Raw genomic sequence first — 15,578 nt, 5'->3', positions numbered from 1 at the left:
ACCTTCCTTGAGCCCTGCTGCAGCAGTACCATAGGGTAAGTCTATGAAATGTTTGGTGAGACTTACACTGAGAAATGCAATTAGAGACTTAGATTAGGAAATCTGATACCACAGATCCTTTTGATATTGACAGTATTGTCCCTTATCTGAAACCCCAAAAGAGAAATTGCTTCCAACTCTCAGTGCTCAGGGAGAGATCTGTGTCACCTGACCCATTAGTGTGCTATTGTGATTGACCACAGAAGTGCAATAAGTGTTTATATTGTACCTTTGGTTGTCTGAAAGTTGAGAGTCAAGTTTGCAGATGAAATTGTGTTCTCACTTTATCTTGGTTTTGATGTTTTCTATGCTTTTCCATATTTTTGTTTTATTATGTGGATTATTTTATTATATGTGTTATACATGTATGTATTTTTGTATTCATTGCATGTATTTTATATATCATTTTATTTACATGCTTGTCACATGAGTGCTCAATAAATATTTGATGAGTTGGGCAGCATTCTATGATTTAATGCCGTCCCAAAAGTACGTGTGTGTCAAGTATTGAAAGACAGATGACAAATGTGTAATGATGGAGGTAGTTATGTCCTCTTTAAACTACAAAATATAAAGTCTTAAGTTATATTTTGCCCTTCTGAGTTAATTTTTGACCATATGATATCAGCATTTATAAAAGCCCTTTGTTTTCATTTCTTTTTTTATTGTGTCCACAGCTTTATTTTTTATCATTCAGTCTTTGTTTATCTTATAAACTTTCTTTTTTCTTTTTTTAATTTAATTATTGTTCAAGTACAGTTTTCTGTCTATTACTCCCATCCCAGCCCACCCTGCCCCGTGCTCCCCACCTCCCTCCCATTGCCACCCCCCTTAGTTATTTTCCCTGTGTCCTTTATACTTGTTCCTCTAAATCTCTCCCCTATTTCCCCTGAAATTCCCTCCCCTCTCCCCTCTGCTTGCTGTCCCCTTGTTCTCTATTTCAGTGTTTTGGTTTTTATTCTGCTTGCTTGTTTGTTTTGTTGTTTAGCTTCCTGTTAAATGTGAGATCCTATGGTATGCGTCTTTCAACACCTGGCCAATTTCACTCAGTATAATGCTTTCCAGTTTTTAACCAGCCTCAACATCAGATCAAGACTGAAGAACCACCAACCCCCTCACTTCCATCTTTGTACTCTGCATCAATTATAATAAATGCGCAATATCCACCCTTCCATCACTTTCATAATATTTGGGGGGGGGGGTGGTTTATACTCCCTTCCTTAAAAACATGCCAACAAAAGCAACACCCACCACACTGCTCCTCTGACAGACCCCAGCAATCGAACTGTTGACTTGTATGCAGGCCTCAGATGCTATGCAAAGGCCGAATGTGAATCACAGAAGGTTGTTTAATGGTGACAGTACATATCCTTTGGAAGTAGGGCTCTGTTGAGTTTGGTGAGCTCTTTACAAATAGTATACTTAAGAAAAACATCACGTAAAATACAAGTTCCTCCCCCCCATGTCCTCTTTGCCTTCCTTCCATAAACTACCCTTGCACTCTCTTCTCTGAATCCCTGTGGTTCACTGAGAACTCGGTTTCTCTTCCTCTGCTTTATCCTGGTCCAGCTGGGTTTCATCAACCAGGGCAGGGCCAAACCTTTCTTATTTCTTAATGTCGCTTACCACTGGGCATAGTGTTAGGTGCATGACCGGCTTATTTTTTTAATTTCCTTTTACTAGGAGGATAAATTTGATGTGGAGATGTGATTATTGCAGATATGGCAACCTGTATTGACAACTAACTGTGTGTGTTGTGCTAGGAAGCCATTGGAAGGCAGGTCTGACTGTACTGCACTAGCATTTTGTAAGTAGGGAGGCATTTATATGTCTTAGTAGTGTTAGTCGAATGCAACGGGGAGCTGGTTCATTTTCTAAGCTTCTGAATACCTGCTGAAAAAAACTTACTGTGATAATAAAGAAACTGGGATATGAGATTAACCAAACATTCTTTCTGTGTTTTCAGAATTCAGAGAATTCTCACATTATTTTAATCCAAAGAAGCCAGCAAAAGGAGCTGATCAATCTGCAGTATTGTACTCAAAATAGCTTAGAAAATATTAGAATTGTTTATATTTGTAGGGTTTTCCATAATTCTTGGTTTTACAGATATTTTGCTATGTGTGGATAGCAAGTGGTATCTAGCAATGTTCCTGAAGAATTAACCAACAAGTTTCATTCACAGCAGAAAGCAAGTGAAGAAGACATTAATATTGAGTATACATAGAACATAACGTACAGGGATCTTTAATTCATAGGTGAACACAGATGGAAGCACCCTGTTGAACATGGCATTGTTTTTAGAAAACAATTTCAGTATCATATTATTAAGTTCACACATAGGTGCAGAGCTTCTGCTCAGTTCTCTGGGACCCACCCACCAGATTACAATGCATTTCTAAGTAAAATATATATGTGTATGTATTTGTACACACACACACAGTATTTTGCTGTGTACAATGTGCACCCATGGTTTAGTGCTAATTCCCATGTATAATTCATGCTATACATGGGAATTAGTAATACCTATGTATATTATGCATCCTTATTTTTCCCTCAAAAATTTGGGCAAAAAAAATGTGCACGTTATACACAGCAAAATATATGCTATAAAAAGAGTTGATATGGATAAGGTCAGCTAAGATGAGGTATCCTCCCCATTCACTGAGATGGCTTAATTATATATTTTTTATTAGTAGAAAGAGTCTCCTATTTGAAAAAAGTTTAATAATTTCTGATTAAGCATATCTGAGAAATACCTCCACATTCATATTTAATGCATTTCTAAGAGGATTTCATGCCTGTTCTCCCAGTGTAAGGTTCTATTCTGTAGGATTTGTACCAGAGATAATAATAGGATTAGTTTGCATTGTATTTTAAAAATTCATCAAAGCATTTTCACATCTGTTTTCTCCTTTGATCCTTTCTACAGTCCTGTAAGATGGGTTAAGTGTGTGTTCTAATCCCTTTTGACAAAAGAGGAAATTGAGGCGCTGAGGGGTTAGGTGATTTGTTACAGGGCATGCTGTAAGTAAGTAACAGACTTAGAAGTCAGGTACTGTGCCACCCAGATTTAGTGTTTTTGAGCATAATGCAGAGTTATGTACCCCTAGATTCAGGTGCAAAGCAAAATCCAACAAGGAGCCCTGTAAAATACTAATGCTGGAACCCTGTACTTGGAGACTCCAATTCAGATCAGATGCAAGGCCCAAAGAATCTATTTTTAATAGAACACATATGGGACTTCGAGTGTTGTTAACCAATGTGGTTGGGAATTCACTCATCCATTTTTCCCATGTCGTTCCCCGTGAATTTTACCTTCATGTATTTTGCCTGTTTTCTTAATACGTTATTGGAGTGTTTCAAATTTATTAGTCATTCCTCAGTGGATTCCTGGAGTCAACTCTATTGTCATTTCCTTATTCTGGCATAGAAAAAAAAAACTATTCTAATCCAAAGTTTAAAAAATTCAAAAATTCAAAAAGCTGTTTCTTACAACAAAATAAGAACCATGTCTTGAAGATAATTGGTAAATGGATAATAAACATAGGAGATACTTAATATGGCTCACAAATAAATGCAGATGAAAGAAATGAGATACTATTTTTATTCTAAACTTTATAAAAGGCAGAAAAATTTTATGTGATATATGTGAGAATGAAGGGAAATGGACACATTTATGTAACATTCAGAAGGCAAGTTATGGGTCCAATGCCTTTGGTGGTCAAGATTGGCACTATTTCTCAAAAGCAAAAATGGATGTTTTCTTTTATCTAGTAGTAATACCTCTCAACTACACATAGATTTGTGCAACAAGGATGTTTAAGAATATACATCACAACATTGTTTGTAATAGAAATAAATGGAGGAAATCTAAACACCTCTTGCTAGGCAACTAATTAAATAAATCATGACACGCTAGTAAAAGAAATTATGCATTCATGAAAAATAATCAATACTTATATGCTTGTATGGAATGATCTTTAAGGTACATTAGAGCTGTCAAATCTTAGTTAAAAGTAAACAGCGTATATATTATGTTCCCATTTGAGTATAAAAATGTATATAAAGGTATAAAAAGGTATATAACAGTATATATGTCTCTGCTTGTGTGGGCAGAGACTGTGAGGATGAAGAAGTTATTAACTGTCATGCATTTGGGAAGGAAAAGTGGAAGTTCGAGATGGAAATAAAATTAAATTAACTTTATATACTTTGAACCACTTAAGTATCTTGCAGTGTGTATTTTTTAATAATACTCAATAGACTATTAAAAATCATTTTGATGCTTAAAATAACTGGCAAATAAAATGAACTATAAGTGGTAAAATAAATCTCTCCAGTTTTCCTTAGATATTTTATTATTGTTTCAATCTTTCATTATGGTTTCAATTATATACAGCTGATGTAACAATCCCATTCATATTTTAAAAAATATTACATGTACTTTGATGATGATTCTATCATTTTTATTTGAAAACTAATTACAAGTTTGGAAAACATCATTTAGCAATTTCAGTCCATAGCTCTCTAGTTGATTCATATCAGTCAGGAGATTCTGACTGAAGAATAGTGTTTTCAAAATTAGAGACTTTCAGAACAATAAAAGGCCTTGGGTATTTTTTTGGAGATAGAGAAAATTGAGACCATGTAGATTTGTTTCTCTTATATCAGTACATTCACATGGCAAAATTTAAGATTAAGTTAAAGTAAAATTTAATATCAATCAATATATTGAGAGTCAAAGAACATAATTGTTCAAACCAGCTTTTGGTTAGCTGGCTGTCCATACATGGCCAAGTCTCCTTTCCTCCCTGGGTTCAAGTTCTTACAACTCTACAATGATTGGTTGAACCCAGTGAAATTGTTTGCACCTATTCCATTTTGATTGAAAATGATTTAAAATATTCATGCACTAACTCTGGACCTACTCTATGTAGACCTGTAAATACCTGTTTTCCAAAATTTCTGGATCTGTGTAAATGTTCCCATTCTTCAAAGTCAAGCCATGTTAAATCAAATTAAAATTTGTTTAGGCAATTATCCCGAAAAGAATATTTTAGTAGTTCTTATAAACCCTTTGCTGGGTGAAGGATTCACACCTTTGCCTTACAGTTCAAATACAGTGCAAGTTCATGTGAATCTTCCTTTCTTTGGTCATTTATCTTACAAATTGTCCGAATCACAGTATGTTCTTGTGTTGTTGTTTCATTATTTAGCATGGCTTGTTCCACAACGAGCGTCTAAATTTTCTATTTCCCGTTGCATGAACTTCATTAGCTCCTGTGATTTTAACAACAGATTAAGAATAATAGTGAGTGAAAACAGGCATTTCAGACTGAGAGAAACTTTTGAGATTGTCATTCAGATCTAATATCGAATTTTCAGTTGCCAGAAGAGTGTAGTTCAGGGAGGATGAAACAGGAAAATCTCATACAGCCATGTCTCCAGGTTGAGACACTGGTACATCAGGGAAGGTGATTCTGCCCTCCACAGAGATAGGTGGGGATGGAGGAATGGGTGGAATGTAGAAATAGACCATGACCCCTCTGTTTATGCACCTCAAGGAGACAAACCTAAGAATTCCCAGACCTATAAATGGGTCTGTGATAATCTATGCTAATAACTTCTTTCATTCACAAGAATAATCAAGAAACTAATTTGTTTTCCTATTTTGGAGGAGAAACTTAGTTCTTATAGTTTTCTTTAACATTTTATTTATTTGTTTTTAGAGAGGGGAGGGGAAGGGGAAAGAGAGGGAGAGAAATATCAATGTTTGGTTATCTCTTGCATACCCTTTACCAGGGACCTAGTCTGTAACCCAGGCTTGTGCCCTGACTGGGAATTGAACTGGTGACACTTTGTTTCACAGCCTGCATTCAATCCACTGAGCTACACCAGCCATGGCAGTTCTTAGAGGTTTTAATGTTTGGAGTCTATAAATTTAGATTCCTTTTCCTAAAATTAATTCATTAAATAGAAAACTATCAAAAGTATATTATATATATATGTGTGTGTGTGTGTGTGTATATATATATATATATTCTCCAACATTACATTAGTACATCTGCTTTTTGACATATATCACCAAATCTCTTAAATCTTCTATGATTAAAGCTCAATATTTTCAGCCATTTAAAACATTGTTTTCATAATGGTATATTTAGACCTCATATTGCTTTTCTATATGCAAATCCCACAAATATAATTTTAGAAAATTTTAACCTAAACTCTTAGTCTCATAACTTGTCTGCTTCTGACCTGTTACTTTCTTGGTCGTTATGCGTTGGCTTCTCTTTCTTCAACTGAATCCCAGTTTTGCTCTTTGCCTGCAGGCGGAGTTCACAGCCATGCGGGAGCAGTACATGCGAGGTGGGGAGGGATTCATAGTCTGCTACTCCATCACCGACCGCCAATCATTCCAGGAGGCTGCCAAGTTTAAAGAGCTCATTTTTCAGGTCCGTCACACCTATGAAATTCCCCTGGTGCTGGTGGGTAACAAAATTGACCTGGAACAGTTCCGCCAGGTGAGTGCCAATTTTATCCATTAGCTTCTGTCTTTTCCTCCGAGGAAATGTAGTACCCAGTGTGGCTGCTTTCCAAGGTTCATATGGAGAATTCCAAGAAGTGGTGCATATGTTCTTTTCTAAGAAGTCTTTGAGGTCCTGTGGTATCTGTGCTAGCCACCACAATATGTCCATGTCACATGCAACATGACACTTTGCAATGCCCTTACCACTCCCCCATCAGGAGGCAGAGTCTGTTTCTCCCATCCTCTTGGACCTGGGCTGGTCCTGTGATTGGTTTTGAGCAGTAGAGAGTAGTATAACTTCTAAGGTTAAGTCTTAAGAGTGAAATAGGTTCTGCTTTTGGCACTTGAAAGAAAGACCTGCTATTAGGATCTAGCCACCATGTAAAGAAGACTAAGCCAACTGTTGGAGAGAGCCATGTGTACAAAGTACATCCAGTCTCACAGCTGCCCCTGTCAAGGCACCACACACGTGTGGGCAAAGCGGTTTGCATGTTACAGTACCAACCACTATCTGATTATAAACTCATACGATACCCAGGCCAATCCACATGGAACAGAAAAACCTCCCAGTTGAGCCTGGTCTGGATTTCTGATACACAGAATCCTGAGTAAACAACATGGAATTGTTTAATAAACCCTTTGCTAGGATACATTTGGATTTTTCTATCTAACACATTTTAAGTTCTCTTAAAGTGAAAAGCTAATGTGTATGAATTTATGCTTAGCACAGACATATTCCTATGATTTTATGCAATGCATTTCATGCAAAATCAACGATGACTTTTTTGTGTATATTTTGCTTGGAAGCCTAAGCATCTTAAAGTGGTGGTTGTTTTTTAGGAGCTATAATATTTGTCCCCTCTGCATCTGTCCTTCTGTCTTGCTTTATTGTTCATCCTTCTCCAAAGCAATTTTTAGTGTAATATGGTTACATTACTATGAGATAGAAATTCAAGCTTTCCTCACTAGCTAAATAGGAATCTATTCTCAGACACTTGACAGAAAGAAAGCAGAGGGGTGTAGTCTAGTGCTGAAAACTTCAGATGCTCCTTGGAGAGTGGGCGTGCTTCCCTATTTCTTTAGCACTTCTGGGAGTGGCATGAAGGAGCACCCTGAGATAGAAGTGTCCCATCAGTGATGACAGGACCACCATGATTGCACTTCCAAGAATTCCTAGAGAATATAAACCTTTAATTGGATGTCAGTTAAAAGAGTTATAAGTGAATGAGAAAGCTGGTGAATTTGAGAACATAAGAAAATCTTTAGGCAAAGGGTAATCAGATTCTCTCTAAAATGATCTTCACGATTCCAATGCTGACTGGCATGAACGTTTGCCTCCCTCCCCTGGCCCTGCTCCTGCTTTCCCGGGATCAGTAGTGGTCCTCTGCACGTCCCAGAGGGATATCCAGCAGCGCCTCTATTTCAGCTGGAACTGGATTTCAGCAGTGATGTGAATCACCGGTATCGCAAATGTCCCCAAAACAAGTACACATAACAACATTAAGCTGAGTAATTTTGCAGAGTTGACGGATTTCCTTTTAGATAAAAGCAAGTAAACAAGATACTCACAGAAGGTGCAATAACCATGAAAACTCAAATTACTATCTTTTAAAAAATGTTCATGTACCCAAGTCTCTGATAATGAAATGTTGTTATGCGAATTTGGCTTCTGGCTGTGGTGTTTGTAATGGAAATAATTATTCTTGCAATTGTAGACTGGTTTTCATTTTCAAAATGCTTTCAGTTCACACTTTATTTTAATGCTAGAACTGCCCTGTGTAGTTTTAAGACAAGCATGTGATGGATGATATTTGAGAAGTGAGTGTATTGATAGAAATTGACTTTAAGAAACTATAGCTCTTTGTATCGTAATTAAGACTAGAACCCAGATAATGTGTATTTCTTTTATTACATCAGTATTTAAAGGTTAGGTCTTTCATTTTTTTTTCCATCTAAAAACAAAAACAAAGATGCCAATGCTTCCATTATCTATTGCTCAAAGGCAGTTTGTGAAGTTTCATTCCGAGAGTAACAAGGTTAAATTCTCAAAAGCCTAGAGGGAGTCATGCTGGTGCTTTGATTTAATGCCGGGAGACAGAGAAGTAGGGCCCTCATTGGGCAGCTCTTCTTCCTCCTCGGTCTACATTGAAAGAAGGTGAAAGGAAGCTACTTCTTACCCTATTTGCTTGGTAGAGTAGATAGGGGCTGCTTTCTTAGTGCATTTTGGTGAATCCTTGGTCCCTTTCTACCAGTAAAAGTAAATGAGTTTTTAGTGCCTACTATTTTTATCACCATTTGCTGATTTGAGCTACAGTATTGAAGGGGAGCAATAGTCATGTTGACACCGATGATGTTGATGATGCATTTAGTATTTGAAAAACTCTGTGCTGGGCACTTTCCACACATCATTTTATTTATTCTTCACCATAGCACATGCATAGCCTCCTATATGGTACCTTTATCAACTGACTCCTTAAATACCCAGTGACTTGCTCAAGGCCACACAGCTAGTTAGAGTTGAGAGGCATTATCCAGGGTGCTGTGATTTGAAAGGCTCCCTATGTTATACTGTTGGCTTGCAAACCATTGTTATTTTTCATAAATTAGTTTTAATTTTACCAGCTTTAGAGTCTTAGCATGTTCCTCAGAGAATGGGACATAAGCAGTTGCATTTTATTGGCAAGTTGAAGCAGGAAGGATCAGAATGATAACTCTGGATGTGGAATGAGGAACTCCAAGAACTGGCCAAGCCAGTAATAGCCAGAAGTTGGGGGGAAGAATGTGAGGAAAAGGAAGAGTAAAGACATGAGGTTCAATACTAGTGAAAAGCACTGTTCTAGTCAGGTAAACAATGAATGTGTCCAGCATCCTTCCAGACTATCGTAATATCTTTTTCTGAAGTCCCAGACGATACGAGGTCCCTGAGCTTCCATGGTCTTTGTCCCTACTTATCATGTCTTCTGCAGTGACACTGGGGAGTGGAAGGGCTAATTCCTGTTTTTGTTTTTGCAAAACCCTGACCAACCGTGCAAATGAAAATGGTGCTACGAGTGGAATGAGTTCCAGGGATTTGAGGGGTAGATTAGCGAGGTTTTATATAAGGCGCAGACCACAGACTGTTTTATCCTGAAGATAGACCATGACAATACACTCAGTGCTGACAGTCTAATTGCAGCTTAATACTCAGCTTGAAGCCTTGAAAGTCTGCTTTCCACAGCCTGATTAACTCTTCGAATGCTGATTTAGGATTGTGAAAGACCCTTTGTGTATTCTTCAATGAGATAGCTAAGGAAAATGTTCTGTTACTGTCCTGCAAGGGTCATGTGGAAGCTGTGCAGATTAAGAATCACTATATTAAAAAAAATTACATCTATTTAGATTTATATCAAGTATCTACTTATCTTTGCAGAGAGGTGGTAGCTTTGCAAGGTAAATGAATGAGTAAGCCAGTCTTTGTCCTCAAGGACGTTTCCATTCTCAGAAGAGATCTATACATGTGAAGTACATGGAAAACCATATTAAACAATAAAACTAAATGTTGCACAATAAGGCGTTGTGCATTACATGCAAGTCTTGTTGAGAATTAGAAATGAAAATGTAGGCAGCATTTTTGAGGAACGAAGATGCCAAGTGGAGAAGCATCCTGACCAGGTAGGAAGGATCAGTGAACAATGACAGTGCTTTTAAGAGGGACCAGAAAGAGTAAATCTAAGAGAAAGAAATGAATTGTGGGGCCATGAGTGTGCACAAGGCATGAATGCCGGGGTAAGGGAAAGGCAGGGGACAAGGCCAGCCTGCCCAGTACACATGCATTAAGCATCCTCAGAGTAATTGCATACGCAGGTCAGCCTTGAAGACGTAATCAAACACAAAACATAAATAGGTACAGGAGTGTGTTGCATATACTGCAATACAATAATTAATTGTAAATACTAATCAAATTTTAAAAAAGAAGCACATTAGTCATATTTCATTATCAGTATATTAGATAACCCATATAAACATATTTTCCAAATGATAAGTGTTCACTTTTTTTTTATGGGAAAAGAAAGGTTCGGTAATTTACCCAATATTTCTGGGGATAAACACTCAAAATGCCAATTATGTAGCCCTATTTTTCTTTTCATAAGATTTTATATGCTATTTTGTTTCATTAAAATGCAAAGTTATTCCAATTAAGATGGAAAACAAAGGAAAATGCAGTTTAGAGATTTATGTAATTTATCTAAACTGATGGGTTGTGGAACTAGAATCTGAATCCAAATCAGTTTTCTGACACTTTTTTTGCTAACATTTTTCATTTGATATCGTTACCAAATATTTAATAATTGTTCAATGGGTAGCAGGTACTCTTTTAGAAACCTGGTTGTTAGGAGAGAACGTGGCATAAAACCTCTTTCTGTAAGAACATGAAATTATAGCAGAAGAAACAGATAATGAACAATCTGTGTGTATCCCAACTGCACACTGCAGAAGCTGGGTCTATGAATAACACATACGAATGCATACATACATACATTCATAATACATATGTGTAATATATACAGACACACATATGTGTGAAGAGAAATTATTTCAAACATCTGAGCATGTTGTGGCATGAATGCAATTTGATATCAGGCTAGCTGTTCGGTAAAGCAACGATGGAAGCAGGGAAACGAGTTAGGAGCCTCGGTCTTCAGGATGAGGAATGATCGTAGCTTGGGTGAAAGCAACAGCACTAACTGTTCAGACTCCATAATTACGCAGCACATGGCTGGATGACAGGTGACAAAATGACACCGATATGTGGAAACCTTTCATCAGTGGTACCTGGATCATCATTGCATCATTGCACAATACAGTGGGCATCTATGATGGACTTCTCAAGACATGGTTCAGAAATATATTTAGCAAATATTTTTTAGAAAGTGATAAAGTATATGGTCAAAAGAAGCAGATGGTCCTGGGTCCTAATCTTTAATGAGATGATTTCTGTATTATTGTATAAATCAGTGACAGATACGAGATGTACACCCAATTTTTCCTTCAAAGAAGCACTTCCTGTCCGCCACAGAGTTGGCCAGTCCAGTCAATAGGCATCTTCCGGTCATCTCAGGTGCACAGAGTCCCCATGCCTTAGGTCAGTGACTTCAACCTTTTTTATTTTGTGGCACATGTGAACTAATTACTCAAATTCTGTGGCACACTAAAAACTGTATTTTTGTGAACCTGACAAAAACTAAGTATAATTCTTACTCAGTCACACCACATAACTGTTGTTATGTTGGCTGTTGTTATTTTTTGTGTGACATCAAAGGAAAAAGAGGTCAGTGCCTCTGACTAAATCGTCAGGTATTGCATGTTTTAAACCTTCTTGCAGCCCACTGGTTGCAAATTACTGCCTTAAGTCACACCCTTCCTGGGGAAAGCCATTTTCATAAAGTTGTGGGCATGAATGTCCACCCATCGCAGCCCAATGTATGACAGTATGACAGGCTTTGATGTAAGGACTTTGCAAAATCAATTTTGAAATTATTTTCCTAATTTCCAGCTGTAAAATGTACAATAGCAATTCTGAAGTAACTGAATTTTGAACAACGGAATTTTGAACAAATCAGTGCTTTTTTTTCTTTCATTAGTTTGTGAACTTAATAAAACTAAATATGTGGAGACAGATGAGAAACACACAAATTATTGGCCATTCCAGAAGAGGTATGCTCATTTTTCCATGTATGGTCAAACTCATCTTAGATGACACCTGTGGTTCTCAAAGCCTGTTCCCCCAGACCGGAAGTATTGATCTCACCTGGAAACCTTGTTGGAAACAAATTCTCAGGTCCCATCCCCATTCTACTAAATTGGAAACTCAGGGGGTAGGGGAAACTCAGGGGCTATTTTAACAAATCCTTTGATTCTGAAGCAGGCCTATTTAAGCAGTTAGAGGATCCCTGGGCTTAAGTACTGATCCAAGGACATGAAGGGTCATTTTGTCCTTTAGGCCCTGTTAGAAAACCCTAGATCCTACAAGCCTTTCAAAGGTCTTAAATATTTGAGATTTAAAAAGGAAAGAAAAACTATATAGAGAACTTTAAAAATAAAAATTTTAGGAATAAAAATAAAGGCTTATATAAAACAAGTGATGAAAATATTATAGATTAAATTTAGTTCTCCAGGAAAATGTCATAAAAATAGGAATTTCACTGCGTATGAGTATGTTGTGCACCTGCAACTGAAAAGCCTTCCACCTGGCAGTTTCTATGTTCCCAGGAAACAGAAGTCGCACATGCTCAGTTGGAACTGACATTGTCAGTACTCGCTTCCCTTCCTTATTTAAATGGTGTTACACTGAACTGTTTGTTTTTTAGGGATCACTGACCACATTTATAAAATTAACAAGTCAGCGAAAGCTTATAGACATAAGCTTGTTTCTTTTTTAAGGAACAAAAGGATGGAAAAGCTATCCAAGGACTGACATACCAGTTGAAAATTGCTGCTCTAACCTGATATTTTATAACGTTTCAAACAAATCACTTAAAAGAGAGTCCCAAAAGGAAACCAATACCAAGTTTGTGAAGTTTAAAATTTTTATCGTCCTATCCAAGATTTCAGCTCTCCATGCCCTTTCCTGTGGATCCTGGCCTGGCCTAACTCTGATATTTGGGGAAATTTTTCTCAACTCTCAGTCAGGCTCTGAATGTAATAAGTAAGCATGTGTGTATGTGTGTGTGTACACAGTTGTATGTATGGGTATAGGTATCTTAGAGACCAAGGCAAGTCTACAAACTCAAAAGAATGATACCTATGGCCCTGGCTGGTGTGGCTTAGTGAATTGAGCTGGCCTGCGAACCAAAGGATTGTGGTTCGATTCCCAGTCAGTGCACGTGCCTGGGTTGTGGGCCAGGTCCCCAGTAGGGGCTCACAAGAGGCAACAAACATTGATGTTTCCCTCTCTTTTCTCTCTCTCCCTTCCCCCTCTCTAAAAATAAATAAATAAGTATTTTTTAAAGAATTCCATTATTTTTAAAAAATGTATTTCACCAATTTTAGTGTCATCCCTTTGCATATGAATTTTATAACTTTCTCTACAAAGAAACAAGATTTTTATAGAAATTTACTAAATCTTATCAGTTAATTTATGATATATTAATACCTTTACTATGTTGAGTTTTCCAACCCATAAATATAATATGCCTCTCCAAGTATTTTTTTGATATCTTCATCAGCATTCTATAATTTTCATCATGCAGAAAAGTGTAAGATTCATACTTCAGTATGACATTTAATTTGGAGTGATTTCAAGCGGTATTATTTTATTTCTGTTTTCAAGTGTTCCTTGTCAGTATATCGAAATGCAACTGATTTTTGTGTATTAACATGGTATCCTATAACCTCACTGAATTTACTAGTTCTCAGAGTATTTCATAGAGTTCTTGGGGTTTTCTACGTAAACAACCTTGCCATTTGCAAATAGAGACAGTTTTATTTCTTCCTTTCTAGACTATGCTTTTCTTTCCCTTTCTTGCTGTATTGCAGTGGTGAGAACTTCCAGGTCCATGTAACACAGTATAAGGAAAACAAACACCCTTCCACTGAATTTGGTCTTACAGGGAAAGCAGGGAGTCTTTCACCATTACAACTTCAATGACAGGGATTTTCGTAGGTGCTCTAAAACTAGGATTGATGATTCATTCATGTTTTCTTATATCTTTATTAGTTTTTAACATATATAAGATGATTTTGTTAAGAACATACCATATGAGCATATGATTGTTGAATCTTCCACATTGTTAAATTTTCTATTTCTATATCCTTTATCTTGCTTTACTGCTTTATACCCCATATTCTATTACTATGCCTTTTTTAGTAATCTTCTCTATCCTTTCATCTTCTCTATCATCCTTTAAATTGTTATCTTGGAAATAGCATTTAAAAAATTTAGATCTAACTGTAAAGCCTCATTTAAAGACAATGTTAATAATTTGTATATTTTATTATTACTTATACACTGAAATTTAACTTTTTATGGTATTTTCCTTTGTTTTTCTCTTAACGCATTCCTGTTTATACTTACAATTCTTTTTTTTAAATCCTTCATATTGTTTGAAAATTATAGCTTACATTTCTATTTTATTCAATATTTCACGAACATATTTGTTTTTTATTTTATCATAAGAGTCAAAATTATTAGGCGTTCTTATTACCTTGTCAAGCAAAGCATTAGAATAATTCAATTGCCCTACAAATTTTCCCACTGTCATCTCCCATTTAATTGTTATTTAGAATCCTACTTCTATGTTTTAAAATTTTGAAATAATGACTATGTCAGAGTATCTATAAATTATTATGAAGTACATAATAATAAAGTGCACATCAATAAACTCTACATTCAACTTAAGAATCAAAACATTAATAAAATTGAAGCTCCCTATGGGTTTCTCTGTAATTGCCCTTCCCTGCTGTTCTCTTCTAAATTTATATTTATATTTACAATAATTTACTTTAATTTAGACTCTGACTACATGTCTGTACTAATCATCATTGACACATTTATGAATGTTTTATAGGTAAGTAAACATGAAGGCCAGTGGTTCTTAAGGGTCCCTTTACATTCTTAAAATTTTTAAACACCGTCCACTGAGGAGCTTCTGTTTATCTGAGCCAGCCCTATTGATATTTGCCATATCAAAATTAAAACAGAACTTTTAAAATTGTTATGTCATTTAAATTAACTATAGTAAACTAATTACAAATGAGTATCAGCAACAGTTTTTTAAATGCAAATAACTTATCCCCCCAAATTAATTACAGTAAACTGATTACACATTAACATCAACAACAGGTTTGTTTGTTTTTTTAAGTGAAAATCTCTACTCCTCACCCCCAGTTAGGGACATTGTTTTGTATGTTTGCAAGTGTCTGGCCTAAAAGACAACAGCTGGATTCCCATTTCTGCTTCTTTATTCCATCTGCAGTTAAACTCGTTCTGGTTAGAGTATATGAATAAAATTCAAGTTCAGAAAAGTGA

General features: G+C 36.3%; 1 protein-coding gene across 5 annotated transcripts in view; it reads left to right on the top strand.

The window, feature by feature from the left end:
• The window catches only part of RIT2 (Ras like without CAAX 2), a 376,246-nt gene that overhangs the window by 230,444 nt on the left and 130,224 nt on the right, over positions 1-15,578 (top strand). For all 5 annotated transcript variants that reach the window (XM_053664292.1, XM_053664291.1, XM_037133540.2 and 2 more), the window contains one exon: positions 6,375-6,566. In XM_053664292.1, the coding sequence (XP_053520267.1) occupies positions 6,375-6,566 (192 nt within the window). The remainder of the gene's footprint in view (positions 1-6,374; positions 6,567-15,578) is intronic.

This window comes from Artibeus jamaicensis, unplaced genomic scaffold, assembly GCF_021234435.1.
Source record: "Artibeus jamaicensis isolate MK-2021 breed Jamaican fruit bat unplaced genomic scaffold, CSHL_Jam_final contig_354, whole genome shotgun sequence".
In the NCBI taxonomy this organism is placed as follows: Eukaryota; Metazoa; Chordata; class Mammalia; order Chiroptera; family Phyllostomidae; genus Artibeus; species Artibeus jamaicensis.
Note: the sequence above shows the minus strand (reverse complement) of the source record. Positions and strands in the feature narration are given on the sequence as shown.